Source organism: Suillus subaureus, assembly GCF_016647635.1.
Source record: "Suillus subaureus strain MN1 chromosome Unknown BJ212scaffold_2, whole genome shotgun sequence".
NCBI lineage: Eukaryota > Fungi > Basidiomycota > Agaricomycetes > Boletales > Suillaceae > Suillus > Suillus subaureus.
Window position 1 is genome coordinate 732,576 of NW_024538558.1, and position 26,993 is coordinate 759,568.

Consider the following 26,993-nt stretch of genomic DNA (forward strand, 5'->3'; position numbering starts at 1 on the left):
ATCCTTCTATAAACGCGACCTCTGAGACATCTTTCAAACTCTCCTTTGATCGTCATGTCCGCTCATCAGTGGAACGAATCAGAGCCTTCTGATGAAGAAGTTAATCAAGAAACACTTGCAACTAGGAAGCGCAGTAGTAGAGGTGCGCCGAGTCTGGGCACTCATTCGGCTTGTAATTGAATTATGTTAGCATGTGATCAGTGCAGAAAGACAAAGAGCAAGTGCGAACCATCCGGAGCCGCTGGTACTTGCAAGAGTTGTACGATAGCGGGAAACAGTGCGTAACATAACTGAGGCATTGTATACATCTCAATTCACTCTATTTGATTGCAGCATGTACATTTCTGGGTGAGCGTTTTTTGCATGAGCGCCGGAGAACAAGTCAATATTGTTTCTAGGTCCCAGCTATAAGCGTGGTCCTCCTAAGGGTTACATACAAGCAATCGAACAGCGATGGCATCAAGTGGAGTCCCTTCTCGGCGCCGTCCTCTCTTGTCCAGATACCCGAGTACGACAAGTCATAGCCGATATTAGGCAAGATGATCTTGCAAGGGAAATTCTCAATCGAGTAGACACAGGCCCATTTGTAAGTGCTGACGTACATTTCTCAACCAAATAGAGCAAATTGTTGGATCCGGATCTGCAGGGACCTTCGGGCAGGCTATCACAGCCAGCCGGGGCGACAAAAGAAGACTTCTTTGCATGTATATTCCGGAGTAACGAAGCTTCGGCTCGTGACTCTCCTCGTTCCCGAAGGCAATCCAGGATTTCAAGAGAAATTGTATCATCGTCTAGAGGTGAGTAACTAGCCTTGGGGTACTTGAATGCCATGCAAAGCGCCTTCTGTAGACAATACACTTTCAACCATACCAACCTCAGAGTGGCAGGATCGCCTGTCTACGAGCCTGACGAGAGGACCTGTCAGCCATCATGGTGTTTCGCCAGCTTACAACATTAGCGGAGCTCCTTTACAGCAACGGCGGCGGCTCGACGTACCGTCGACTAGTAGTGGTCCACATCAGCCAAACTGGAATGAAATGTACACGATGGATGCACTTTCAGGTGAGCGTCTTACTCTATACGCCTTTGATTTGATCAGCTAATACGATCCTAGATTCAGAAGGTACAGATGAATCTAATGGCCCGGATACTGCTTTTGGTCAACTCTCTCTGGACGAGAATCAAGAGGTCAGCGGGTTTTAAAATCTGTATCTCATGCAACCTATGCTCATATTCTTATGTTAGGTTCGGTACCATGGCAAAGTTAGTGGTCTCCATCTTTTGGGACGTAGCTCCCGTCTGGATAGTAGACATGAGGGGGGAATATGGTTCGTTTCTTATTATAAATCTCTCTATGCGTACTCACGACTGTGATGACAGGAAACTGCCTATGGCACGTTTTTGGCCCTCCGCAAAGCCTAATACAGTTCCTGTTCCACCAGTCGAAGACGTTGTTGTCAACTTACCTTCTCTTGCGGTGCAAGATCATTTAGTTGATTTATATTTCACTCATGCACACCCTGTTTTCCCTGTAATTCACAAAGGCCGTTTCCTGAGAGAATATAGCGACTGGTGAGTTCTGTCACCCTTGTGTTTATCTGTCGTTCTTCTGACCGTGACATAGGAGACAAAAGTGAGCTGTTTAACAGGACTGTCATTGACATCGAGTCCTTGCTTACCACATTGGCCAAAGTAGTAATCCAGCTACACCAGAGGCTGCGCGGTGCACTCCATACTACGCCAGTCCAGAACCTTCACAAAACTTGACTAAGCTGCTTCTGTTGGCTATATTTGCCATTGCCGCTCGTTACCTGGATGACAACCCTGCTACATCTATTGATGCAATGTGGGAGGCTGGCAATGACTACCTTGCACAAGCGAGGGCAGCTCTTGGTGAATAATATTTCACTTTTGATTATGTGTGCTTACCAGTGGGACAGCGCAAGTCTATCACAGTTCTCGCGCAACTACTTGTCAAGCCTTGCTTCTCCTGGGCCACCGTGAATTTGGGATAGGTTTGTGATTGAAGTAAATTATTTGAACGGCATGTTTCTGAGTATTATCTAGGCTCCATGGAGCAAGGCTGGCTTTACATTGGTGTGTATGCGTCGTTGATTTATGCTCGTCCTGTCTCATGACTTTCCCGTCGCAGGTATGGCGATTAGAATGGTTAGTATGATGGATACTTTGAAGGCGGGTGCTTAGCTACGCGTAGGCCCAGGATCTCGGATTAAATCGTGCTGCGGATAACTGGCAACTTCATGGAAGAAAAATGTTTTCCCTTGAGGAGAACCAGGTCAGGAAGCACATATGGTGGGGTTGTTGCATTGCAGACAGGTGCGAAATCCGTCTCTCTCCGGGAAGGTGTTGCAGTAACAACTGCTCACAGATACACTTCTGTATATATGGGTATGTCTCATACATTTCCTTTGGCACACCTAACCCCTTGCTAGGTCGACCTGTGTCTATCGGTGAAGGCGACTTTGATACACTTCTTCCGGATCCCACTGAAGTACACTCAAACCTACAACACGTTAGTTATTGACTCACCTTTCATTCTTCTGCAGTACGGCGAAGACACCTCCGGCGACTTAGTAACATCGCAGTACATATCGACACCGCTGACGATGAGCTGCTTCAGGGCTGCTGCAACACTTTGTTCGTATACCTTATCTGCAGACTGTGTGCATACCTGATGGAGATGCAGCCGTTTTAATTGGCTCTATTGTGACAATGATTTATCCCGTTCGCTCAACGAGAAGGGGCTCGCGGCGAGCAGTCCTAAATAGTCTGGAGTCTAGACTGGATCAATGGTACATCGACCTCCCTGATAATCTTCGGTACGACCCAGCTAGCAAGCGAAATACTCCGCCACTGGCGGTTCTCTTTATCCATATCCAATATTGGTCCGCAGTATTATTGTTACACCGAGCGTTGTACGTTAAACATCGGAACATTCGATTCGTGTCGCTGATACCTCTACAGTATTCCTGATTGGAAAGGGTGATTCATGTGTCACCTTGATATCTTGAAGAGTCCAAGTCTGACCTTCTTAATCTAGCCCGGAACAAATATCACAGAATCCTCCCAACGGATCTGACACAGCCTCGATGAAAGCTTTTGATCTGTGCCAAAGTGCCGCCACTTATGTCAGCACAATAGGTATGTACACTGGAGCTAAATTTCTTTGATACATGCTGATCTCAATCTAGTAACGACATATTACGAGAACTTCAATATCAAATGTAGTTCACCGTTCTTGTCATCGTATATTCTTAGTGCTGGGTTTGTTTTATCGTTTGTACTAGCAATTTGCATCTTCTAACCCCTAATATCCATCAGCATTATGCACATTGTGACATGCGAGTACTTTCCTTTGAAGGACATATGCCTTTCTGAATTCTCTTCCCGTACCAGTGACCCTCCGGCCATCAAATGTTCAGGCTTATATTGGCTTGCGACAATGTCTTGCCGTTTTGAAAGGGATGCAGGTCAGCCCTGAGCTACTATTGTCCACACCTAATCTTACGCTAGCCAAGACTACATGGCCTAGCGCCGGAAGAGCCTGGGATCTTCTTAATGGTGTTAGAGTGCAGGTGGACAGCACCATGCCACATTTGGTGCATGGCCCTGATCGTCAAAAGAGAGCAGCAGATGATGCGTTTGGAGAAAGGAGTTCTGACGTACTGCAGCGTGAGGCGTTTGGTGATGTTCTTCAAAGGGAACGTGCTCCACAGAACAGCGGTATCCAGGAGATCAGCACCCGAATGATGGCGCATATGCTTGGCCTTGACATTCCTGGCATTGAACCCTCGACCTCGTATTACCCAGGTTACGAGTGGTGGCCACGAGCCAACCAGCCTTCACCTCAGTCCTATCACGGATCATCCACAAGTGCACCTTCGCTAATCAATATGGATTATCCTCTACCAAACGACCAAGACTGGAGAGTTCAAAATCCCACCTCCAACTATTCATACGAGTATCAAAATGCGCCACCTGATCGTTATCGCATGTAGTGGACTAATCACCTTTGTCTCCCTTAGCGTAAAACGCCACCAATAATAATTCATCGTCCCTCATCGCCTGCTCCTGTTAGTCAATTAGAAGGTACAACATTGATTATGTAACTTATGTAATGGACCTACAAGAACCTCTAAATTGAACGATTGCAATTGTCTGCGAACCTATGTTTCGCCCTCAGAAATACTATGTCGAGCCTGAAAAATCTGTTGAACCCAGAAGGTGACTCTGCAAACTTGTATCAGTACGTGCACCGGTTCTCGGATTTTTTTAGCGGCTTATTCTGACACCTCTGTTTGCTACCCCCTTTGTCTTCGCCAACAGCTCAACAACTGGACAACTCATTTCCGCAAGCTCCTCCTCTCCCACCTCAGACGACAGCGCCAATGCAACAGTAGAATCTGCCCAATACCATCCACCATACAAAGAGCATGCTCCTCATCCAAATTGTCCTGACACTTTAGCCTGTCTTCCAGATACGGATGGGCGACCACAGCATACTCTTCCAGTGATCTTGCGATGTGCGATCCTTGGCAGTGCACGGAGACGTCTCACCATTCGCGAAATATATGCTGCAATGGAGGAAAAATATTTGTATTTCAGGACTGCTGGGCCGACATGGAAGGTCAGTGCACTAGGTGTAATGGCTAAAACTTTTGCGTTCAAACCTGAATTACAGCAATCTGTCCGCCATCACCTGTCTTTGAATAGATTATTTGAAAAGCAGCCTCGTCCTGTCACAGATCCTGGCTTCGGTTCTTACTGGACAGTAAATCTTTCTGCCCCCCCAGGCACCAAGCGGCCACGGAAGCGGGGAAGACCTACAAAGGCTGCCGAGGAACCATCTAACTCCACTCAGCGGAAGAAACGGGGTCGACCTCGAAAATCTATTGATCTGTTATCTCCCCTGAACTCGCTGGCTGTGGGCTCGGGACGTTCGATTCCGTCGTGCAACATTTCCGCCGTACGCACCGGGGGAAATGACCATGATGATGGAAATGGCGAGGATGATATGGATCTCGGTGCAGACGTACACGAGATGAGTGAGGACGAATACGAGAGCGAGGAAGATATGGTTGTTCCTCCTCATCAGTCATCCTTTGCCGGACTTGGAGCTTTTGGACTAAACGAGGCCCCTTCTCGTCTGATAAATCCCTCGACATCCCGTGCACTGATCACTCACTCTGATGAAAATCTTGTGGACCGATTGCAGATTGAAATGGCGGGATTGCGGAGGCAGTCTGCGGATGCAATATCTGTTTCGGTGAAGATATCAGATCAGCTAGCGGAAGCTCAGGCTGAGGCAGCCAGAGCGAAGACTGCTCTCAGAACAGTCGAGGCGATGCTGGAGGGGGAGGTTATAAAGAGGAGGGAAGCCGAATATCTAGCAGACCAGGAAGTTAAGTTAAGGCGAGCAGCAGAGGACACGATTGCACGCATGCGAAGTCAGTGGCAGGTTGAGCATCGAGCTACATAAGGTATGTTCGTCCTTCTCGTGTTCATTTGATGTATGAATATTGATGCATCGCTCGTACTAGTAGCACATTCTAGATCATTAGCACCAACTTGAAACCCGAACTCTTCGTCTACTCATCCTTCCTTGAACACTGGAGATTCCTTCTCCAGTTTTCAGTCGCTTTGCACTAGGACTCATAAATGGACTCAACATATTCTACGAATCTTCTCTACTTCTCAATTCATTGGTGCACATGAGTATTAGTCCGAACATGTATATATATGCCGCTTGCGGAATGGACGAGTAGTTCGAAAAGGAAATTAGAGGATACAAAACCAAATAGACTTGCAGAGTGAATTTTGTATATGCCCCGAAGTCAACCCGAAGTTATATGAGATGGCATCCACAGGTGGCAAATCCAGATTGAAAACAGTGTGAGTTCTTTTGCGTGCCGCCTCACGCGCTAGCGTTCTGAGTTTCTGAGCAGCTACAAAAACAAGCGTTCTATTGGACCGCTTCATACGTGTGGATCTGTCGCGGTCTCTGGTGATGGAAGCAAACTCGTTACTTGTGTTGCAGAGGAAGCTGTGCTCACCAATATTTTGACGGGCGAAGAAATATGTCGGTTTGCAGGGGTGAGTTATTCCGCCCTCAAAATGTTAGGAAACACCATAATTGATGACAATCTAGGACACTCAATCGATTACTTCGCTGTGCTTGACCCCATCGGCTTCGCAACTAATTGTATTCACCTCTGCTCCTTCTTTGCGTGTGTACGAGATCCCCACCGCTGCCGCGAGAAATAAAATTCATCCCGTGCGGGTGGATTGCTCGTGCTCACGATGCCCCCGTACACGTCTGCACCATTGATCCATCCTCTACATATCTTGCTTCGGGCTCTGCGGATGGTGTTGTCAAGGTTTGGGACATCAAACGCGGCTACGTCACTCATATCTTCAAAGGGCACGGCGGCATTGTGAGCGCGTTGAAGTTCAACTTCCCCCGAGACCCTTCTGTCGTAGTCCCACAAAATATACTCCAACTCATCACGGCCTCTGTGGACACTCGCATCCGGATATTTGATTTAACGGCAGCCGCAAACAAGGGGGATCAAGGTGCTCTACGTCCAATCGCTGTTCTCGAAGGGCACGTTTCTGTTCCCCGGGGTCTGGACGTGACTCCTGACGGGAAATGGCTTATAAGCGGGGGAAGAGACTCTGTTGTTTTGGTCTGGAACTTGCACGCCAAGTCGACTGGAGCGAAATCTGCAGAAGCCACTAAGGGGAAAGGAAAAAGCAATTCACCTGTACTGGCTCAAACTATCCCTGTTATGGAACGCGTTGAGGCAGTTGGGTTGTTGCAGGCCGGGGACTTGGTTCCTAGTGGCAGTGCTTCCCAACTGCGTTTCTACACTGCTGGGGAGAAAGGTATCATCCGGATATGGGACGTAAAGAATTCATCCGTCTTATATTCCCTCAGCCAGGTGGCAGACCTACAGACTGGAGATCAGGAGGAGCAGCGTCAGATCGTAGAAGCTGTGTCAGTATAAGTCCCCTCGTGAGTACTTTTGTCACTAACAGCATGTCTTCAGCTACTTGCCGTTAATATCGACACTCGTCTCGGTACATGCAGACCAGAATATCCTGTTCTACGACCTGAACACTCGAAATCTCCACCGGCAACTCATCGGTTTCAACGATGAGATCGTTGATGCGGTTTTCCTGTCTCCAAATGCCCCAAAATCTGTCGACTCTCACATTGCATTCGCTACAAATTCATCCCTCATCCGGATTTATTCAACTGCAGGGCTAGATGCGCGGCTTTTGACTGGCCACACAGAAATCGTGTTATCGCTTGACCATGGCGCGGGAGGCAAACTCTTTGCGAGCGGAAGCAAAGATCGCTCTGTTCGATTATGGGCGCCTGCATCTCCGAACGACGACCTGCCGATGGAGTGGGGCTGCGTTGCTATCTGCGAAGGTCATGCAGAAAGCGTAGGCACCATCGCGATGTCGCGAACTTCCGGCGAAAGTGGCACCGCCGGTGTGCAATTTATGTTCAGCGGTAGCCAGGACCGCACGATTAAGATGTGGTATATTGGCGACGTGCCGCTGGTTTTCGATGCCTCTCAGCATGACCAAAGCCTCATGAAATGCAAGAGTTTGACCACTCATAAAGCACACGAGAAAGACATTAATTCTCTCGATGTTGCACCAAACGACCGCCTTTTGGCATCCGGATCGCAAGACCGCACAGCCAAAATATATGGGATTGATTTTTCCCGTGCAACTGGAGACCGCTCTGCACATGGAGAGATCAAACTACTAGGAACCTGTAAAGGCCACAAGCGGGGCATTTGGACGGTCAAGTTTGGTCGCTCGGAGCGCGTTCTCGCAACCGGAAGCGGCGATAAAACCGTAAAATTGTGGAACTTGGAGGATTTCACTTGCGTGAAAACGTTCGAGGGTCATACCAACTCGGTGTTGAGAGTTGATTTCGTCGATCACGGCATGCAGCTCGTTACATCAGCATCCGATGGCCTTGTCAAACTGTGGAATGTACGCGAAGAAGAGTGTACGGCTACCATGGACAATCACGAAGACAAGGTGAGACTACTCGCTCTCTCATTTCAGTTGAAGTTAATCCACCTGCAGGTTTGGGCACTTGCCATCAGCACGGATGAGCGTACGATTGTGTCTGCAGCAGCGGATTCTGTAGTGACATTCTGGCAAGATTGCACTGAGGAACAGGAACGAGAGAACGAAGCTAAACGTTCCGAGCTGGTCTTGAGGTTTGAACGTCATCGTGCATATCTTGTTCAAACTCATGGTCTTCTTTGTCAGGGAGCAAGATTTCATGAACTATCTGTCCCTTCATGACTATCGCAAAGCTATACAACTTGCCCTCGCTATGCAACAGCCTGGGAGATTGTTATCTCTATTTAAAGGCATTCGTGCCACCCCATCGGAGTCCGCAGCTGATGCATCATCGGTAACTGGCAACAGCTCAGTTGATGAGGTGCTACGGACCCTCGGCGGGTCTGACCTTGCCCGCCTCTTACGCTATGTTCGTGACTGGAATCCCAATGCTAAAACAAGCGGAGTGGCCCAAGGGGTGTTGTACGCAGTCATGAAGCTGAGATCGGTGGACGATGTCATAGCGGCATTTACGGACGAAGCTCAGGAAGGTATCTTACAATCTTCTGGTCAAGAGAGCGTGAAAAGTACTGCGAGCGGCAACACTGCACTGAAAGAACTCGTCGATAGTATGATTCCATACACTGAACGACATCTCTCCAGAATGGACCGCCTTGTTCAGGATAGTTTCGTGGTAGACTATATCCTGAGCGAGATGGATGACGGGATGTTTGATGGCCAGGACGTAGGTACTACGGACATCGATATAGAGGTTAGTTCATAGATACTATGGACGTAGATACATAGATTGCATTTCCAGTAAACCATCAAAAGTAGTCTAGTCTTTGGCATAATCATCCGTCTTGGTTGAAGTATGCAATTTAATCCGTCCTAACTGGCAACCAATAACACCGTTAGAAACAAGCACCCACTCATCATCCTTGATGTTATCAAGCGTGAGCTCGTCCTCTACTGCTTCGACAATGCGGTGTTGCTCAATAAGCCATCGTCGCAGAACACCAGATATGCAACCAGCGGCTAAAGGGGGGGTGACCCAACGACAGTTGCGATAGAATGCAACATTACACACAGATGACTCAGTAACAACATTCCGGGTATTGTACAGGATCACATCATCAGGTGCATCGCTGGCTGGTGGATCTAACGAGCCTACGGGTTGGAGGCCAGCTCGTATACGTGCGTCGTCATAGGCCCGCCTATCTGTTGTCTTCAATGATATGGTGTCTGATGTTGGCTGGGTATCAATATGAATGGTGAGGACGGGCGTAGGGGGTAAGTCTGTTATGGGGTTGAAGAGAGATGGCAGGGTTGGATCGCTCGTGAACCCTTTCACCGGGGTTGCAGTGGCAGAAAGCTCTCCAGAGGGATTCAAAACGACGCGAACCTGGCGTGAGACCGTAAGTTAGTGTTTCATAAATCTCGTGTTGAATGTTAACACCTTCAACGCAGTTTCCCCCTTAAAATCATTGTGCTCATGGACAACCTTTTCACATAACGCCTTGACATTGGACAAAGTGGTCCCATAGCGGAAAGCCTTATCATTGAGCGCGGCAGACGCAATGAGACGGTCCGCTTGGTAATGAAGGAGAAGATAAGGTGATGGCCCGTCTAGATCATTGTTCCAAACGCATGATAACAAAAAGGGGTCATATCGTGTGGACGCTAGGAGGGCATATGACATCGCGAAAGCACTCCGGAGGGCTGATCAGCACAACTGCTAGCCTGGAAATCAAATCCTGCTCAAAAGCTTACCTAAGCAACTCGCTCGGCTCCAACTCATTTACACACGGGACGAACTGGTCTAACAAACAAATCCGAGCAGACAGTCTTATAGCGTCATTCGAAAATTACCCTCACATGCAGGCCTCTGACAGAGGATGCAGTGGTATTGTCGTAAGGTGATCGTGATCTATTGCATGGCAAGAACTATACGGACTGTACGGGGTAAATAGACAGCAATACGGATCACAAGGGAATAAATGTAAACTAACTGTATACTGCCAGAAACGATCTATTGCATGTCCTCCTGCATAATTAATTAGAGGAGCAAATCAAAAAGGGGATGTGGGCACTGACTACCAGCGCAGACACTACCCATGCAGACAAGTTTACTTGCCACCAGTGGTGCCGAGACCCATCGACGCCTTGAAGGAGTCATAGATCCACCATTGGAAGCCTTGATTAATGTATTGGTAAGCTATTTTGAACAGAGTACGATGCGCACGTACCGGTAAGAGTACCGATCATCAATACACGGGTGCCGAGACCCTTAGTTGCAAGTGCGGCGAAACCAGTTTCTGATGCGATCGTCCCAATGCTCTTGCCCTTGTTTGCAGGCTTGCCCATGAGGGAGACGACGGAGTCAGCTGGGTGGGAGACAATAGCGCAGACAACACCAGCGAGGTAACCAGAAGCAAAAGTAACTCCGAGTTGAGTGGTCTTGGCATAGGACTCCTTGGGTTCGGTGAAAACGTGAGTGTAGAAGACCTGGACAATCTTCTCAAAGAAGAAGAACTTGGCCATGGTGTAAGGGATCTGTAAGAAAAAATTGTGAGCAGTACGATCAGAAAAGAATATGCCTATTCTAACCTGACGGGACCAGAGGGGAACAAGGGAGCCGAAGGGGTAGCGGGTCTCAACCTTGGTCTTGCTCATCTCTGAGAGGGCAGCACCAAAGGCAGTGGGGAACGTGCCGCTAGGGCTGGTTTGGATCTTGACTTTCGTCATCTCGAGAGGGCAAAGTGCGATGTCAGCAAAGACCTCTGCTGATGCGGAACCAGCGAGCCAGATGGCGGGCTTGTATTTGTTAGAAAGCTCCTCGCCAGCCAAGTTCATGTACTGGTCCTTGAACACTTCATAAAGACCGTACTTGAACATGCCCTGTAACGAGTAACCGACAAAGGTGGGACCAAAGCCTTTCCAGATACCAGTCTGACCCTCCTCACGAAGAAGGGTCGCGAGACCAGACGAGAGACCCTTGTATTTTGCAGGATTTACCTGTTCGAAAAAGCTATGAGACACGACATGAGGCCCGGAAGGACTGGATAAACTGACCTGCATGTTACACTTGGCCACGTCAAGAGGCGTGATACCAGCGTGAGTGATACCGCATGCAAGGACACCACCGAGCATGCACTTGGCGTAGTATGAAGAGTCGTGAGGGACAGGGCCAAGGTATCTTCGGAAAACACAAAATAAAAACCAACTCTACATGATACAAGATAATGGATACCTTGCGTCCCACTTGCCAGTTGGTGCTAGATGCGACATCGCTAATATTTTATGAGACTCTAAACAAATATCTATAGAGATCCTTGATCGAAGGAACCTGTCCCAGCAAGCGCAGGCTTCGAGGTCGAAGTAGGAGAAAGAGGTGCACAGACACCTTGCCGTGTTACGGCGAACCAAAATTTAACTCTCTTTCCGCAAACAGCCGATCGAGCCGTAATTCTGTTCGGCTTTTGGGTGGCAAAGACTTGCAAACCTCACTTAAAGCTTGTCCTCTTGCTCATCATGAGCGCTGCAGTGATCTAGAGCTTTACACGAATGAACAACTGCTCCACATCCGCGTTAGAATCTGCCGGATTGAACAGCCAACGCCAAACCGCCGGAAGTAAATAGAACATTTCTCACTGCAATGGCCACAGCAACGGTACCGGCAAGGTGCTGTTCCCGAGCATCATGCGCCTGCCAAAGTGGATAGAGTGTGCAAAGACCCCATCAACCCTACTTGGCTTCCCACTCAAGTAAAGGACGTGACACTAGGAACCAATGTCTCCTTTGATACGGAGGAGTCGCTCGACGCACTTGCGCGGCATAAAGCCATTGTTGTCATAGATGACAGGCAAAGAGAGAACGAGGGTGATATCATTATTTCCGCAAGTCAATGTTCCATCGAAGCAATGGTATGGATGATCAAACACACAAGGTCACCTACGAGTCCTTTGCACTCATACATTCTGTCTTCACGTCCATTCTAGCGGGTACTACATCTGCATATTTCTTCCTGAGGAGCGTCTTAACGAGATTGAAATTCCCATTCGATAGTCCCTAACAACCAGGAGAGACGCAAAACCGCTTACGGAATGACCGTAGACCATATAACACGAAGGGGTCTCAGGCTATGTTATGTATATTGATGTAATCGACAATGGAGATTTCCGCCATGATCGATCACTCACCGTGCGCAAGTTAGTGGACTCCACTTCGAGGGCGTCTGATTTCAGCCGCCCGGGACATATGGTACCCTTGCGAGCACAGCAAGGCGGTATTTTGGAACGCAGAGGTCATACGGAAACTGGTGTCGATTTATGCGCCCTCACCAATCAACCTCTAGGGGCAAGCTAGTGGATAACGATGATGGCGCGGCGCGACGATTGCAGGGCGTTTGCCGATCGATGGGGCCTGAAAACCATCAGTGTAGAAATGTTGATGCAGTACAGGAAAATCATAGATAATACATTATATTATCATGCAGCAGCATGTATTGAATTTTGGATGATTGTACAATGTCTTGCCACACTCTAGAAGCTCACTTCCGAAGTCCGGACTTTCCGATTCTAGCCGAGTATTCGCGTCACAATACGTCACGTCTCCTTGGTCACACTACCTGTGTCACGGCGCGATCAATATAAATCACTGCGTAAGCTGCGGGCGCCCCACCAACTCCTCTTGAACGTTGCTGCCATGTTCACAGTAAAGGCAACTTATAGAAACGAGACTCGCAAGTTTTCTTTCTCAGGGACCGTTGTGTTCCCTACACACGAGGAGCTTCACCAGCAGGTATGCTTATTGCTCTTCGCTTATCTGTTCTCATCGCTGAAGCGCTGACGTTTCGCATTTGCAGCTGTATCGCATATTTCCTATAAGCCATAATTATTATCTTTCCAAGCTCATTTTCTCTCCTGACGCGTCTAAGCCGTCTCGTATTTTAATTGGCAAGGAAGTCCATAACGCAGAGGAGTACAGCACTCGTATTGCCCCTTTACGCAGGCGCTGGCCCAACCCATTGCTCAGGTTCTCTATCTTCGACGAGACTCCCCACAAAGTACCCAGTGCAACGGTCGAGGATTCTCGGGAGGTTCCCATCCCTTTGTCCTTCATGGCGATTCCCCCGCCTCCTACACTTTTGTCAACTCCTGCACCACCCAATCTGTCACCCACTTCATCCTTCGATACACATTTCCAGGAGTTTCTATCATTCAAAGCGGCCCATCTACCGCCACCTTCTTTTAGACCACTTCCTACTCTTGAACGTCCTAACATCTTCACGCCTCCAATCTCACCTTCGCTCATTCCGCCGCCACCACCTATCATATTCCGAGAGCCACCTGCACATCCCTCTCTTTCAAGTGTTCCTTCTCTCTTACCCCAAGCGGCCTCTCCTCAGCCATGTTGCTCAGTCGCCAAAGGGAAGTCGGAGATGGAAATTCTCTTGGCATCTTTCAAGAAAGATATCGATCGTATCATGCTCAATACTTTTGGCGAATGCAATGCTTCAACACAAGTCGGTGCTCATCGCCAGACCCCCTTTGGAGTGGGAATATCCAACGAGGCTCCTCATGCTTCGTCAGAGGCATCGTGCAACATAACGAACATCTCAATGAAGCCTCCTTCATCACATTGGTGTTTCGTCTGCAGGAATGAGTTCTCTGGAAGCTGGTACGGATGTGTGAAATGCCCATGGCACTATGTTGTGAGAACTTTTATTTTGCCAGTGCCGTTTGCTTAGCTCAACTGTCTGTCAGTGTCCAAGCTGTTTCTCCAAATCTGGTGCTATGCACACGTTCAGTTTTGGGCCAACTCACGTTGTCCAGCAGCATGAAGCTGCGCCGTCGATTGCCATCACGCCGTCGGCCGCAGAAGTGCCCGCAGAGTCTCAGTCTACCGGAACTGAGCTTGTTGATGCCGAGCCTAATCAATGCCCGTCTGTCATTCACCGAAATGTTGTTTGTGACAGCTGTAATGAAATCATTGTTGGCGTCAGGCGTAAATGCCTGGATTGTCCCGGTAAGATTATATGATTCAATGTTACAACGCAGTCTCCTTATATATTCTCCGTCCTAGACTATGATCTATGCACGCCCTGTATCGAGTCAGGTGCTGCAGAGAGGCACAACTCGTTCCATGAATTCTTCGACATTGAAACGCCCGGACGAGTGATCGTTCACACTGTCTTCAGTGGAAGTGAGGAGCGTGATACTTCTACGAATAGTCGCAATGCTACAGCAGATAGTCCTCCCACTTTCGCGGCAACACCAGAGACTATTCGTCATTGCGCGGCTTGCAACATGTGTGACTCTCCTATTGTTGGTGATCGCTTCGTGAGTCTACTTTCTTCATCCCACTTCCTTACCGCTCATGATTACCTAGAAATGTGTCAATTGTCCAGGTAAAACGTACTTCTGCATCATCTCAGAGTGCTAATGGTTGCTCGAAAGATTTTGATACTTGTGCCAACTGCTTCAAGTACGTGTTCTATTACAAAATTTGATTAGCGTTGACACTTTGGTGGTCAGGATTACCGGAGAGCAACATCCCTATCACGGCTTTGTGCGGGTGAGCAAGCCGAGCGACCTCATGGTAACTGTTCTCTTTGTTGTGAAGAGAAACCCGTCTCACACATTCAAGATGCGCAATGCAGTGACCAACGCAGCTGCTCATTACGCGACGTGTGATTGTAAGTTCTGTCCTATTGACTGTGGGCATTAAATAATCAGCTGCGCCATCAGCTTGCCGGAAGACTATTCGTGGTGTTCGTTATAAGGTAATACTTTTCGGGTATCTGTAATGTTGAAAATTTTAACAATTGCATTTTGTGTAGTGCATGCACCCTAGCTGTCCCGATTTCGACCTGTGCCAGAATTGCGAAGCCCTCCCTATCCCGGTCCACCCTTCCATTCATCCCTTGTTGAAGATGAAGACTCCCGATACTGTTATTCCTACCGTGTACAGAGTCGGGATGACTGATCTCATACATTCTCGAAGGACATCCCAGGGGAGTACCCTTCCCCAGGCTTTGGAATCTCGTCCTCCGAAATCTCTGCCCGTCTCTGTATCACGCACTTCCTCCGAGATTTCTGTGAAAAAAGAACAGAGGCCGTCTCTTGCCCTTTTCGAGTCTCTGAGTCCTCTCGCCATTTTAGAACAGTGCCCCAGCTGCGTTAGTGCAAACTTCTGTCGGCCCTTGGGGTTATGGTCTAACTCCTGCTAAATTACCCCAATCCCCGCAATCTCCCGCTCCTAACTGCGAAGAACCTTCCTCGTCTCCCACCCAATTAAGTGTTAGCTCTTGCTACCAGGCGGTCAGGCCAGTTAAGGTCAGTGTAACACATTGTCTCTTGGTGTCGTTTCTGAATGTTCCTAAATTATCACAGTCCCAGCCTTCTGCTGCTGACCGTGAACAATCAACCTCACCTTATAGTAACTTGGCCCAGACGATCAATCGACCTTCCGCTGAGGCCAACCCGCCACCCCTCGACCTGAACCCTTCACTTGATATCTTTCGTGAAGTTTGGCCAAAAGTGAATCGGGAAATGAAACACCTCACTGAAGCAAGACGATCCGAAGTAGATTCTCCTAGTTCTGTGGCTGACTCAGATAAGGCTATTGAAACTAATCTGGGCAAGCTGGCGGAATCTACAAATTCTCTCTTCAAATTAATTCGCCCTGAAGAATCTGCGGAGTCACTCCTCACGGAAGTGTCGCCTGCTATCCCGGCATTGTCCTTTGATGTTCCACCGATGGTAGAGCCACTCTTTTCTGCGGACAGGGATCTTGCTGCACTTCTACGTGGTTTCCGCACACCGTCCCCTGTCGCTTCTCAAGAACGCGCTCTATCCAGTACAACTTTCTCTGCACTCCCTGATAGCGTCATGGATGAACAAGCGGTTGCTACGCCCAGCCCAGAACAGCAACAGGCTCAATTTGCCCCTCTTAGCTGTGCTTTTGTGTCCGATACGACAGTTCCTGACGGTCAGATTTTCCCACCGGGTGCTGAGTTCGTTAAGTCCTGGCGTATGTTAAACGATGGGGAAAAGCCTTGGCCAGAGACGACTCAGATTCGCTTCGTTGCGGGGGAGTCTTTTTCATCCGAAACTGACTCTTCGATGGTTGTCAAAGTGGGACGCGTCGATCCTGGAGAAGCTCTTGATGTGTGGACCGGTGACCTAAAGGTTCGTTCGTCGGGTATGCCATAATCTGTAATCGCTAAAGCACATTTCCTACCAGGCACCCGATGCTCCTGGTAGATATGTTAGTTATTGGCAGTTGACGGATGGCGCAGGCCAAATGCTTAGCGCTAACATCTGGATCGAGTACGTTCGGTTCTCTGTCTCACTGCATTTGAACTAATGCCTTTCACAGTGTCACTGTCACCTGAGCCTCGTCAGTCAGCCGACGAAGCTGACGAACATTCTTTGGCGTCATCCTCGATGATCATGCCGAAGTCATCATCGGACAATAGGTCTGCTCATTCTGTCGGTCCCCTCGGTCACTTATTTGAACCATCATATCCCTCGACGTCCAAACCTACGACGGACGGGACAGATGATGGAGTCTCTGATGGGTCGTCAGTATCGTTGGTCAGCGTCCCTTCGTCTGATGACTATGGATCCGACTGGCAGGATACGCATTCCCAGCCCGAGAACCTTGAGTACGTTGTGCTGTACGACAGCAATGACTCAGAGGATGAATAAAGATTATCGATAACTCTGTTTGCTTTCTATTTACAATGTCTTTATATGCAGCGGCAGATCCGCACCGTCTTATTATTGTGTACTATTACAAACTATCTAGATTCATATCGAAGAGAATCTGTACAAATATCTAGCATGTTCAAGACGTGCAGCGAATGTCATTCCACTTGCTGATTTCACCAGAGTAATAGGATGTCAGCTCTAATCAGGTCCTATGTAGAACGTCTCAGTGCTGTCAAGGAGATAACTTAAAGTCTGGTCCAAAGGCACAGGAAGGCATGTCAACTGACGAAAGGAGAAAGAAAGCGAACTATGGAGAAGCATCAACAAGGGCAGGCTGGTGGCAAAATGAGGTCTATCTGAAACATATGAGCGTTGTGGCGCATGGCTCATTGCGAGATGAGACTGATACGGCCACGACGGCTTCGGAGCCCGAACCATACGCCGAGGTCGCAATGCCGTTTTCGGGACGAAGAAGGCGGCCCTTCTTGCTTCAGGCTTGGCGTGAAAGGGCAACAGCCTAAACCCTAGTAAGGAGTCTAAGGAAGTGTCGAGATCACGGTCTTCCGTCTCCCCTGGCCCTGAAGGTCAAGGCTTAGATCTATTTAAATTCCGACGGGTGGACTGGACTGCCAGCTGCGCCACGTACGGGGAACCGAACCACCCTCCAGGGCAGCTCCTGTCATCGAGTTGGCTACTCCCGGCACTCACTGGCATGCAGCATGTCAGGCGAGAAGAAATCCTGGCCGAAACTGCGATCTCCTTTCCGAAGGACTGTCCCTCACGAAACCTCACGAAAACGCTCTGATACTCTGGGTAACAGCAAAATCTCCAATACCACTCTCAGTTCCGTTATTGTCCCAGTGTTCGAAGTTGAACCCCGTAAAACATCCCAACATGTCACTCATACCGAAAACGTGCGATCCTTTTCAACGGAAGAGTCATGTGTATCACATCCACAGAATTCGTTGGCGAGTCATGGAGACAGCTATGACTCCAGCTGGAGTGCTCAGACGAGTTGTACTACTCCAGGCGCTAATCTCGGCTCTTTTTCTGGTCAAGCAGTTTTGCCTGCCGGAAAATGTTCTCCTAGAATAAGCGGAGATCTTGAGGGAAGGCTAGGTAATGCATATCGCCACATTCAAAACATGCCCCCCTCGCCAATATCACCCACTATTAGTCAATTGACTGGCGATCCTCGCACGTATCATAAACAACTAGGAGTGCCCCAGCATTCGGTCATTAACCAGCCAACGCTAGAGATGCCGAGCCTTCCGAATCCTTATGCGGCGCATGCAAGATCACGTTCACAACCCCTTCCGTCATCGTTCCCCTTTGAATCTCTACCTACGTCATGGACTTGGGACGATGCACCTGAACCGAGTAGTGCTCCCCGATTTCGTCATGTTCAAATCAAGGCACAGTATCACCAACCGCAAATCGATATTAATGACCATCCTAATAATCGCCGTTCGACAACGACTTCAGTTCATTCCTCCCAAACCTCGCCCCCCATGATCCTCGGCCCCGTAAAACCTATCCGCCGGTGCCGTCGCACCGTTATCGCCGCAGTCAGAGGATGGCCATATTACATCAGAGCTTCCCCTACGAAGGAGGTCAAAGTTGATCAAGCGACAACCAGCAGCACTGTTGCATGTTTCAAGTCCATCCCAATTGTCATATTGCATTACCTCGGAGGAGACCCGTACCGCAGAGGATGGCCATATCACCAGATCCCCGCTTCCAAAGAGGTCAAAGTTGATCAAGCGGCGCTCGCCGGTCCCCCATGTCCCAAGTTCACCCCCCTCATCATCATACTACATCGCGTCAGAGGAGACTAATACTCCTCCATCCAACCAAGAATCAAACTCCAATAAGGACGTCCGTAACCAAAGTCTTCTGCCACTCGTTAGGCCTCCATCGCCACTACGGCTAGACATAGTGAGTCCAAGCACCAAGTGCACCTTGTCCATCATCGGCTCATCACCTTTTAGCCGATACATCAGCCATGGCATGATCGGCGAACAAACTTTGAGTTATCACCCATGCGGAAAAGACACCACAGTAGTGCATCCATTGCCTGGTCAGCATCAAGCACTCAAAAGGCCAGTCCCAGCACTGAAGCACTTGCGTCTTTAGCATGGATTGGTGCTTCTCCAATCAGCACTTCTGTCTCGACACCTTCTGGCAATCCGCATTATACCCGATCCAGTGCTGTTCCGACCGACGAGAGATCAATATATCCATAGCAATGGACGAAAGTTTATCAGATGAAGCCGTGGTGGAACATCTCGAAATCATACGGAAACGGAGTTGCAAGGACAAACATCGGTCACTCCCTGTCCCCAGGGCTACTAGCCATGATCCGGCTAGCATATCACTTTCTAAGCAAGGATCTAGCCATTTGTTCCAACTTGGAGATCACTTCGCCAGTCATCCAAGTTCGCCATGCCAATCGGAAGAGTCCGAGCCCGTGACGCCCTTACCTGTGATTTTGAATGATGCCGAGTCGGACATTGACGACGCTGCGCTCTGGAGTACTGCCAGAAAGGCATTGTTTTGCATCCGAGAAATCGTCGGGACGGAGAAAAAATACCAAGGAGCCCTTAAGATGCTCCTGACAGGACAGGTTTGTCATCAATATCACGTCTCAAGGGAATGTCGTGATTGAGGTGGTATATTTAGACAGCGAATCAGCCACCTCCACTGTTGTTGGCATACCTTCCTGATCTCATGCGGGTGTCAGAAGCGTTGTTGAAGGCCTTTCTTGACGACCCCTCCGCTTGGGGCGTATCCACCGCCTTCATGGCTTGCGAAGATGATATTGAAGCTGCTATGGTTTCGTGGTGCAGCGTGGCAGGCAATTTCTTTACTGATGGTCCCAGTCACGAAGGCGAATCAGCCATTATGGGAGGGAAATGGCGCCTGCGCAAGTCTCTGCTCTCTGCCACAAACAATCCCCTCACCACTGTAGTGGAGAAGTTGGATGGGAACTCTTCTCCCGCTAGTTCCTCTCCCCCTCTTCTAACTCTAATGAATGAGGCAGGGAGTAGAATTAGAGAAAGACAACGGACTGTCGAACACTATTGGAAGGTGTCTGATGATGGCGCCGAGTCCCACGCAGAACGACGTCCTAGAGTCAACTCAGCCGACAGTCGATCAAAGGGAGAGCCTCCGACTCGGAGGCAAAGTGTACGGGATCTTGCAATTCAACCAACACAGCGAGTTATGAGATATGTTTTACTGTATCGAGGTATGTTCTATTCCTATCCCACAATTTTTCGCTTTAAATCTTGTGAGGATAGATCTCTTGGAGAGTACACCTCTCACTTCTCCTTCCCGCGCTCTTGTTGAGAGAGCGCTCGAAGCCGCGACCCGCATTGCTGTTAAGTGCGACCATGCGCAAGACAATGCTGCCTTTTTCCATAGATAGAATGTTTTGCATCCATATTTATTCTTCAACAGTATTAGCATCGAATAGCCGCGCCGGTTTGTATCACACACTGCAAGCTATTATACCCAGCAATTATCTCATTGTATATATGTAACATAAGTTATTCTGCCTTGCTTTGTTGTTCTCGTAGTTTCTGACTATCCCATGGAGGCTAATACTCATGCGAACAAAATTCACTCTAATGCACTGACAATAACAACGTCTCGCCCCATGACCTCAGTTCGGATGTGCTTCAAAGAGGAGATCTAATGTGACCTGAGGTGAAAACCCATAATCCTGCATGAACGCATCCTTTCTCGTACCTGTGTAGCCGAGAGTTTCTTGCCGTAACCGACACCATCGTCACCAATTAGGGTCGGAGCAATTGTGATGATGAGTGTGTCGATGATGGTATTAGGCTTGGTCCGTGCAGATTCCACCAAGAAAGAGTCAATGATAGCCGCACCTCCTTCGACCATGAGAGTCTTGATTCCAAAGTTATAAAGAACCTCCAATAGGTCCGGGATCATGATGAAACCTGAAGATATTCATATAACCTGCGCAAGACTAGCAAAGAACATGACCCACCGTCCACCGAGGGCACGCCTATCACTCTTGCTCCAGCGTCCTCGAGTGTGGACTTTCTTCCGTCATCGGAGGTCAAATTAGCATCGCAAATTACCCATGGACGGCGACCTTTTCTTTCCCGATAATTTTTGAGCAGCTTGCAGTCCGGTCTAAGGCGTAGGTTTGCGTCGAGTATCACAGGACGAGGCAGATGGCTTGGCCGTTCATCCTCAGGAATGTGGCGACCTTGTTGTACCTATATAAGTGACATGCGCAGATGAGAATTGGGACATACTATTTAGCTGGGGATCATCGTTTAGTGCAGTACCGATGCCAACTAGGATGGCATCGTGCTTGGTGCGCATCCTTCCTTAGGAATAGTAAGGGATGGATATATATGCGAATTTTAGATCAATATCATACCAATGAGTCATAAGCATGCTTTCTTTGCCGCTGAGAATAATCTGTTTGCCCTCCTTGCCTGCTATTTTCCCGTCAAGAGATTGAGCGAATGTGAGGGTCACTAAGGGCCGCTGAAACTCATCCTCTAAACGGCTATTTTCAGGTACTGGTAATACCAACGAGAGGAACTCCGCTACACTTTGACCACCCACCAACATTATGCTCAACAGTCGATGGCTCGATCTGATGATAACAATTGGGATCTGGTCAAGATCTGGTAGGAAATGGAATACAAATTAAAATGGGAGCACCTATGTGTCACGTGATGCGTGGAGGCCATTAAACAAACGGGGAACGCGTGCACAGAAACAAACAGCCCTTTCTTCTTCACCACCACAATCAATCTTCGCAAACGTCGAAGTAGAGCTCTTTATCTTCTTCAGTCAACCGATATCACATTCCTGAAACATGTCTGGTCGCGGAAAAGGTGGCAAGGTGCGTAACTTTGAGTCAGGTTCTGACCCGCAGAGCTCACTATATGTTTGGGACAATCTGTAGGGCCTCGGCAAGGGCGGTGCTAAGCGCCACAGGAAGATCTTGCGTGACAACATTCAGGGTATCACCAAGCCCGTGTGTCCTCCCACCTGTGTTTATCATGTCAATTGCGCTCACTTTATCCGCAGGCTATCCGACGCCTAGCACGTCGTGGAGGTGTTAAGCGTATCTCTGGTCTTATTTACGAAGAGACTCGAGGTGTGCTCAAGATCTTCCTTGAGAATGTTATTCGTGACTCCGTTACCTACACGGAGCATGCTAAACGGTGAGCCTTCTTTGCCTGTGATTGTGTCACTTCTCGCTAAGCTGTCGACGCGCACACAGGAAAACTGTAACCGCCCTCGATGTTGTCTACGCTTTGAAGCGCTCAGGGCGCACACTTTACGGTTTCGGAGCATAATTAACCGTGTTTGTAGATATTTCTGTATTGGAGCTATAACTCCTTGTTGGTATCGATATTCTTGTATACTACATAGTCTTACATATTGTTGGCTCCTCTTACCTTTTCTCCACAACTCCACTTGAAGGGCATCCTTCCACCAGGTTCTGATTCTATACAATGACCCCTCTATTTGTCCTGTCATGGCTTGTGACCCCTCTGACGAGTACCAAGTCTGCTGCGGAAATTTGCGATTACCTAACGTACATGCTGCGCTTGCACAGCGGATTCCTTGCAATTTCTAATTAGAGTTGTTCGTAGAGATCGATATCGTTCTAGACTTATCGAACACTTCAATGATATCCAAAGACGACAAACAAGTTGAGGAGAAAAGCATCGTGCCACAGGATCACGAGGAAGACGACGTGGAGGAGGATGACGTTGTAGATGACACTCCAGGAGCCGGAGGTGAGCTAGTTGAAGGTGATCTCGAAACTATCGTCATATGTTATTCAGAGGAGACCAAGAAAAAGAAGAAGAAGAAGAAGCCTAAAAAGAAAAAGGCGCAACAGTCAGATCCGCCACGAGTTGGTCTGTCAAAGATATTCACGAATGGTGTCTACCCAGAGGGGGAGATACAGCCCTACAAGGACGAGTGGGTGTTGCAACCCATAGGTTATACCCTAATGAGATTGACAACGTCTTGTTTACAGCAATGCATGGAGGACGACGTCCGAAGAGAAGCGCTACGACGAAAGAATGGCAATGGAAGACCCAGAGATCACGTACCAGAGCATCCGTCGTGCCGCAGCAGTTCATCGGCAGGTTCGACAAAGTGTACGGAAATACATACGTCCCGGGATGACCATGACCGAAATTGCAAACTTCATCGAAGATGGCAGCCGTGCCCTGGTCGAGGAAACCGGACTGGAGTCAGGTATTGGTTTTCCGACTGGACTTAGCTTGAATCATTGCGCTGCTCATTATACACCAAACGCTGGAGACACTAATGGTGCGTGTGCGTTAAATGGATAGAATTTGCTGCTTACGGATGGTAAGTTCTTCAAAGTGGTGATGTTTTAAAGATCGATATAGGAGTGCACGTAAAAGGGCGCATTGTCGATTCTGCTTTCACGCTCAATTTCGAGCCTACTTACGACACGCTCATTGAAGCAGTAAGGGCTGCTACCAATACCGGTATTAGGGTAAGCCGAGTCCAGCTTTACATATTCGATTACAGTTCACAGGAGTATGTAGGAATCTGGTATCGATGTGCGCTTGGGCGAAATTGGAGGCGCCATCCAAGAAACTATGGAGTCATACGAGGTTGAGGTCAACGGAAAAATATATCCGGGTATTCATCTTTCGTCCGGTGTTTCGGACTCCTCTGACATGTTCCCAGTCAAGTCGATACAAAACCTTAGTGGGCATTCTATAGGACTTTATCAGATACACGGCGGGAAATCGGTTCAGCTCGTGAAGAACGATGATCAGACGAAGATGGAGGAGGGCGAATATTTTGCTATCGAAACCTTCGGCTCGACAGGTCGTGGACGTGTGGTTGAAAGCGTAGGCTTAGCTTGTGGATGGACTCGTTAGAGGCTGATTTCGTTGACAGGGCGAGTGCTCGCATTATGCAAAAATCATTGACGCTCCCCGCGTCCCCCTAAGGTTAGTTGTTCTTATTACTGCATTCTGACAACCACTGACGTCTATAAATTACAAGACTAACCTCTGCCTCGCTACTCAAGTCAATCGGCAATAACTTCGGAACCCTTCCATTTTGCCGACGGTACTTGGATCGCGTTGGTGAAACCAAATATCTACTGGCGGTTGGTTACATGAATTACTAAGCAATCCATCGTTAATTAATTCACCTCAACATTAGCTTAACCATCTAGTGCAACAAGGAATCGTTCAAGACTACCCACCGCTCTGTGATGTCAAGGGCTCTATGACTGCGCAATTCGTAAGCCTTCTCAATTCTTGGTCTCGAATGTGGTTTCTCAATGTGGCCAATAGGAACATACAATCCTTCTTCGACCCACTGTTAAAGAGGTTATCAGTCGAGGCGATGACTATTGAATATGTAAGATACTACTTATGCACATCAATCTTATTTTTCGGCTCGTCATCTACCAAAGTCTCCCCAGTCGGTTTTCAGTCCACAGGTAAAAAGCCTAGATTGTTTGGTATGAACCACTTGCGTGGGCATTACTTAGGTCACCGGACACTGTCTGTAGCACTACGTACAGTTCAGTGGAGACTTGCCGATGCAATCGGCGCTTTCAACTGCCATCGTCAGCATCATTGATGGATTATCCGGTCACGTGATCACCGACTCGGATATTCGTCATGAGCCAACAATGTTGGAACACTCCACAAGAGCGGCACCATGAAGCTTTGAAGGACGATCGTTCTAACCAACACAGGTGCAGCATACATACATCCAGCACTCTGCCATTCTATCGCATTAACAGGTTCTGACACCCCCTATCTATTTGACCACCCGTCTGAAGTTGTAGTGTTGCCCACCAAAGATGTTTCGGGATTCATTGCGACTTCTATATCATGGCACCAATGCCAGCTCCCCAATAATAACAAATAAACCATCCACGGTAACTCTTCTACGGGAATTTGACTCCCCCGGCGTCTTCCCAGCGTCTGCACGCCTTGACCGGAGTCTCAAAGCAACGAATGGCTTCACTATGAAAGTTTGGGATGTATGGAAATATCCTGCCTTCGCATTCAATAAAGGTAAGCATCGATAATGTTCTACCAATGATTTAATGCATCCTGGACCCTAATATCGTGCATCCAGCATCATCCCTCGCTCTTGATGTGATATCTCATCACGTTTGGGGCCCGCGCAGAAAATCATGGGGCATTGAGATGACTATCCTCTCTAGTCTCATGCGAGATGTTTCAAGGCATTCTGCACTAGCTGATATCGTGAGTGCTATTTGTGTCGTTTGCAACGTTAGCAATGACAGCAACCCTAGGCTATGGTTCGCATGGCAATGGGTATCGGAGGGCTAGTTCCCTTGCCATCAGACGCTTTAGTCACCCAGTGACCTTCCGTGTGCGTAAACGCAATCTGCGTGGCATACTTGAGACTTGCGATGCGATGGAAGACGAAAAACGTGAACTTTCTGGGGAGTGGATAATCGGGAAGAGACTCTGGCAATCTTTGCAGTCAGATTACAAGTCCACTCGCAAAGGAGAAGGGGCCAGCTTTGTCGACCAGACGAACATCGATTACGATTCTCGAAAGGGGCAATCTCGAGTCATCCTCTATATTCACGGCGGTGAGTTCGTGGCGCTCTCTGTACGATACAGCGTTTGATTTTGTTTTCAGGAGCATATTACTCATCTAGCGCTGCAGCACAAAGGATGCTGACCATACCATTGTCCAAATATACCAACGCACGCGTATTCGGTGAGCTCTTTGACCACAGCTCGCGCTTCCATCTTTGCCTCATCTCAACCCAAGCCATCGATTACCGGCTCGCTCCGGAAACAATTTTTCCTGGTCAGCTGCACGATGTGGTCAGCACCTACTTCCGCCTAACGGATGACTTGCGGGTGCCGCCAGAAAATTTAGTTGTAGCGGGCGACAGTGCGGGAGGCGCACTAGGCCTTGCACTCCTGCTCTATCTAAGAGACAATGGGTACACTCTTCCGGGCGGTGCCTTGTTATTCTCTCCCTGGGTTGGTATGTGGCGATTGATGACTTTTTCTGTGGGCAGTCTGAAACATAATAACAGACTTGACCTTGAGCTGCGAATCGTGGGATACTAATGCTGCCTACGACATCATTCCTACGCCCGGTCCAACCGCTCACTTGCACCCCGTTATAATGTATCTAGGAGATGCGCTCGAGCAGTACATTACCCACCCATACGCCAGCCCATTGTTTGGCAAGTTCGATGGACTACCGCCCATGCTTATTCAATGTGGTGATGCGGAGGTTCTGCATGACGAAATCGTACTTCTCTCACATAAAGCTTCACTGGCCGGTGTCCAAGTTCAGTTGGAGACCTACGAGGATGCTGTAAGTTTATTGAATTTCTCGTTTGTTGTACTAATCATTGCCTTCTCAAGGTTCATGTTTTTCAAGCATTCCCTTTCTTGAATGTTGCAACAACTGCCTTTATCTCTTGTCGTGAATTTGTGCGACACAGGTTGCCTCGCATCCAAATCCACTCGCCTCAAGTCTTAGATAATGACACTGAGATTTGCCTTGAGAACGACACAGATAACGACAACGTCCGTGTCGTCCGCGGCGATGGTGTGGAGACTAACTCGGGATGGCAAGAGGTTCAAGAACAGATGGCTCGAGAAAACATTGATTCAAGCTATGAAGCACAATCGAGCTCAGCAGTGTCTCCAAGCTGGGGTCGCGCTTGGCTGGATCTGGAGTTAACTCCTAATAATTCCAGCGGCAGTGAGGCAGAACCAACCACGCCTTGCGTGACCGTCGCTGGTCCATCCCGAGTTCTTCGGCATGCGGCGTCCACCCCAGCTCTGCGTCGAATACAATCTGCTATCTCTGTTTTCTCGGAGAGATCAGTTGCATCCCAATATCTGGAGGACTGGCCTACTCGTCGCAGAAAATTCACATTATCACGCGCACCAACTCGTCCGTCGTCTCCCTCCGAATCCTCGCATTCTCGCATTAATATTCCTGCCTTTGCGACACCTTGGGCCACTATGACATCTGTTGCCTCGACTACCTACATTGTATAGTATTACCTTACAAGCATCAGTGTTACCGTTTTATTCTCATAGTTCACGTCCAGATACGTATGTAGCAAGTAACACG

General features: G+C 48.5%; 12 protein-coding genes across 12 annotated transcripts; 9 read left to right on the top strand and 3 right to left on the bottom strand.

Moving 5' to 3' along the window:
• The first annotated feature begins 21 nt into the window (after nucleotides 1-21).
• On the top strand, nucleotides 22-4,172 carry BJ212DRAFT_1315316 (fungal-specific transcription factor domain-containing protein). Its single transcript, XM_041334154.1, has 25 exons — nucleotides 22-142; nucleotides 191-277; nucleotides 334-348; nucleotides 399-586; nucleotides 647-797; nucleotides 850-1,062; nucleotides 1,115-1,188; nucleotides 1,246-1,328; nucleotides 1,381-1,572; nucleotides 1,625-1,633; nucleotides 1,694-1,893; nucleotides 1,941-2,015; nucleotides 2,068-2,097; nucleotides 2,153-2,169; nucleotides 2,216-2,337; nucleotides 2,390-2,409; nucleotides 2,454-2,512; nucleotides 2,568-2,658; nucleotides 2,708-2,936; nucleotides 2,986-3,003; nucleotides 3,062-3,162; nucleotides 3,213-3,285; nucleotides 3,343-3,362; nucleotides 3,418-3,491; nucleotides 3,540-4,172. The coding sequence occupies exons 1-25, from the start codon at nucleotides 55-57 to the stop codon at nucleotides 4,017-4,019; spliced, it is 2,709 nt and encodes a 902-aa protein (XP_041198895.1). The 5' UTR covers nucleotides 22-54; the 3' UTR covers nucleotides 4,020-4,172.
• BJ212DRAFT_1453134 (uncharacterized protein) lies at nucleotides 4,173-5,847 on the top strand. Its single transcript, XM_041338843.1, has 4 exons — nucleotides 4,173-4,267; nucleotides 4,348-4,648; nucleotides 4,703-5,501; nucleotides 5,565-5,847. Exons 1-3 carry the CDS (start codon nucleotides 4,212-4,214, stop codon nucleotides 5,498-5,500), a joined length of 1,155 nt encoding a protein of 384 aa, XP_041198896.1. The 5' UTR covers nucleotides 4,173-4,211; the 3' UTR covers nucleotide 5,501; nucleotides 5,565-5,847.
• Nucleotides 5,834-8,952, top strand: BJ212DRAFT_1565751 (WD40-repeat-containing domain protein; the record flags this gene model as incomplete). The annotated part of the gene is made up of 8 exons (XM_041341962.1): nucleotides 5,834-5,913; nucleotides 5,967-6,114; nucleotides 6,170-6,248; nucleotides 6,280-7,018; nucleotides 7,071-8,085; nucleotides 8,134-8,270; nucleotides 8,323-8,887; nucleotides 8,923-8,952. Exons 1-8 carry the CDS (start codon nucleotides 5,876-5,878, stop codon nucleotides 8,950-8,952), a joined length of 2,751 nt encoding a protein of 916 aa, XP_041198897.1. The 5' UTR covers nucleotides 5,834-5,875.
• A 1-nt stretch (nucleotide 8,953) lies between these two features.
• Nucleotides 8,954-9,817, bottom strand: BJ212DRAFT_1475040 (aminotransferase; the record flags this gene model as incomplete). Its single annotated transcript, XM_041339185.1, has 2 exons — nucleotides 8,954-9,520; nucleotides 9,575-9,817. 2 exons carry the CDS (start codon nucleotides 9,815-9,817, stop codon nucleotides 8,954-8,956), a joined length of 810 nt encoding a protein of 269 aa, XP_041198898.1.
• A 90-nt stretch (nucleotides 9,818-9,907) lies between these two features.
• Nucleotides 9,908-11,514, bottom strand: BJ212DRAFT_1315345 (mitochondrial carrier domain-containing protein). The gene is made up of 5 exons (XM_041334155.1): nucleotides 11,369-11,514; nucleotides 11,191-11,314; nucleotides 10,726-11,133; nucleotides 10,365-10,671; nucleotides 9,908-10,312 (listed from the first exon to the last, which is right to left on the bottom strand). Exons 1-5 carry the CDS (start codon nucleotides 11,404-11,406, stop codon nucleotides 10,245-10,247), a joined length of 945 nt encoding a protein of 314 aa, XP_041198899.1. The 5' UTR covers nucleotides 11,407-11,514; the 3' UTR covers nucleotides 9,908-10,244.
• Nucleotides 11,515-12,822: 1,308 nt separating this feature from the next.
• BJ212DRAFT_1475042 (uncharacterized protein) lies at nucleotides 12,823-16,832 on the top strand (the record flags this gene model as incomplete). Its single annotated transcript, XM_041339186.1, has 13 exons — nucleotides 12,823-12,918; nucleotides 12,983-13,831; nucleotides 13,884-14,145; nucleotides 14,203-14,459; nucleotides 14,528-14,604; nucleotides 14,655-14,815; nucleotides 14,856-14,902; nucleotides 14,960-15,217; nucleotides 15,282-15,455; nucleotides 15,513-16,310; nucleotides 16,366-16,389; nucleotides 16,421-16,451; nucleotides 16,501-16,832. 13 exons carry the CDS (start codon nucleotides 12,823-12,825, stop codon nucleotides 16,830-16,832), a joined length of 3,366 nt encoding a protein of 1,121 aa, XP_041198900.1.
• Nucleotides 16,833-17,455: 623 nt separating this feature from the next.
• Nucleotides 17,456-18,849, top strand: BJ212DRAFT_288678 (uncharacterized protein). The gene is made up of 2 exons (XM_041342834.1): nucleotides 17,456-18,773; nucleotides 18,827-18,849. Exon 1 carries the CDS (start codon nucleotides 17,555-17,557, stop codon nucleotides 18,671-18,673), a length of 1,119 nt encoding a protein of 372 aa, XP_041198901.1. The 5' UTR covers nucleotides 17,456-17,554; the 3' UTR covers nucleotides 18,674-18,773; nucleotides 18,827-18,849.
• Nucleotides 18,588-20,398, top strand: BJ212DRAFT_289122 (uncharacterized protein). Its single transcript, XM_041342835.1, has 5 exons — nucleotides 18,588-18,773; nucleotides 18,827-18,915; nucleotides 18,972-19,461; nucleotides 19,518-20,085; nucleotides 20,138-20,398. Exons 2-5 carry the CDS (start codon nucleotides 18,878-18,880, stop codon nucleotides 20,263-20,265), a joined length of 1,224 nt encoding a protein of 407 aa, XP_041198902.1. The 5' UTR covers nucleotides 18,588-18,773; nucleotides 18,827-18,877; the 3' UTR covers nucleotides 20,266-20,398.
• A 61-nt stretch (nucleotides 20,399-20,459) lies between these two features.
• On the bottom strand, nucleotides 20,460-21,452 carry BJ212DRAFT_1475044 (dihydrofolate reductase-like domain-containing protein; the record flags this gene model as incomplete). The annotated part of the gene is made up of 5 exons (XM_041339187.1): nucleotides 20,460-20,531; nucleotides 20,589-20,803; nucleotides 20,854-21,078; nucleotides 21,128-21,198; nucleotides 21,256-21,452. The coding sequence occupies 5 exons, from the start codon at nucleotides 21,450-21,452 to the stop codon at nucleotides 20,460-20,462; spliced, it is 780 nt and encodes a 259-aa protein (XP_041198903.1).
• Nucleotides 21,453-21,702: 250 nt separating this feature from the next.
• BJ212DRAFT_1258786 (histone-fold-containing protein) lies at nucleotides 21,703-22,189 on the top strand (the record flags this gene model as incomplete). The annotated part of the gene is made up of 4 exons (XM_041329969.1): nucleotides 21,703-21,729; nucleotides 21,793-21,864; nucleotides 21,918-22,054; nucleotides 22,114-22,189. 4 exons carry the CDS (start codon nucleotides 21,703-21,705, stop codon nucleotides 22,187-22,189), a joined length of 312 nt encoding a protein of 103 aa, XP_041198904.1.
• Nucleotides 22,190-22,524: 335 nt separating this feature from the next.
• Nucleotides 22,525-24,253, top strand: BJ212DRAFT_1475046 (peptidase M24, structural domain-containing protein; the record flags this gene model as incomplete). Its single annotated transcript, XM_041339188.1, has 8 exons — nucleotides 22,525-22,823; nucleotides 22,882-23,180; nucleotides 23,228-23,373; nucleotides 23,426-23,737; nucleotides 23,787-23,839; nucleotides 23,895-24,000; nucleotides 24,057-24,137; nucleotides 24,191-24,253. The coding sequence occupies 8 exons, from the start codon at nucleotides 22,525-22,527 to the stop codon at nucleotides 24,251-24,253; spliced, it is 1,359 nt and encodes a 452-aa protein (XP_041198905.1).
• Nucleotides 24,254-24,708: 455 nt separating this feature from the next.
• Nucleotides 24,709-26,917, top strand: BJ212DRAFT_1475047 (Alpha/Beta hydrolase protein; the record flags this gene model as incomplete). Its single annotated transcript, XM_041339189.1, has 7 exons — nucleotides 24,709-24,925; nucleotides 24,990-25,120; nucleotides 25,171-25,192; nucleotides 25,240-25,476; nucleotides 25,527-25,883; nucleotides 25,936-26,222; nucleotides 26,273-26,917. The coding sequence occupies 7 exons, from the start codon at nucleotides 24,709-24,711 to the stop codon at nucleotides 26,915-26,917; spliced, it is 1,896 nt and encodes a 631-aa protein (XP_041198906.1).
• Nucleotides 26,918-26,993: the final 76 nt, after the last annotated feature.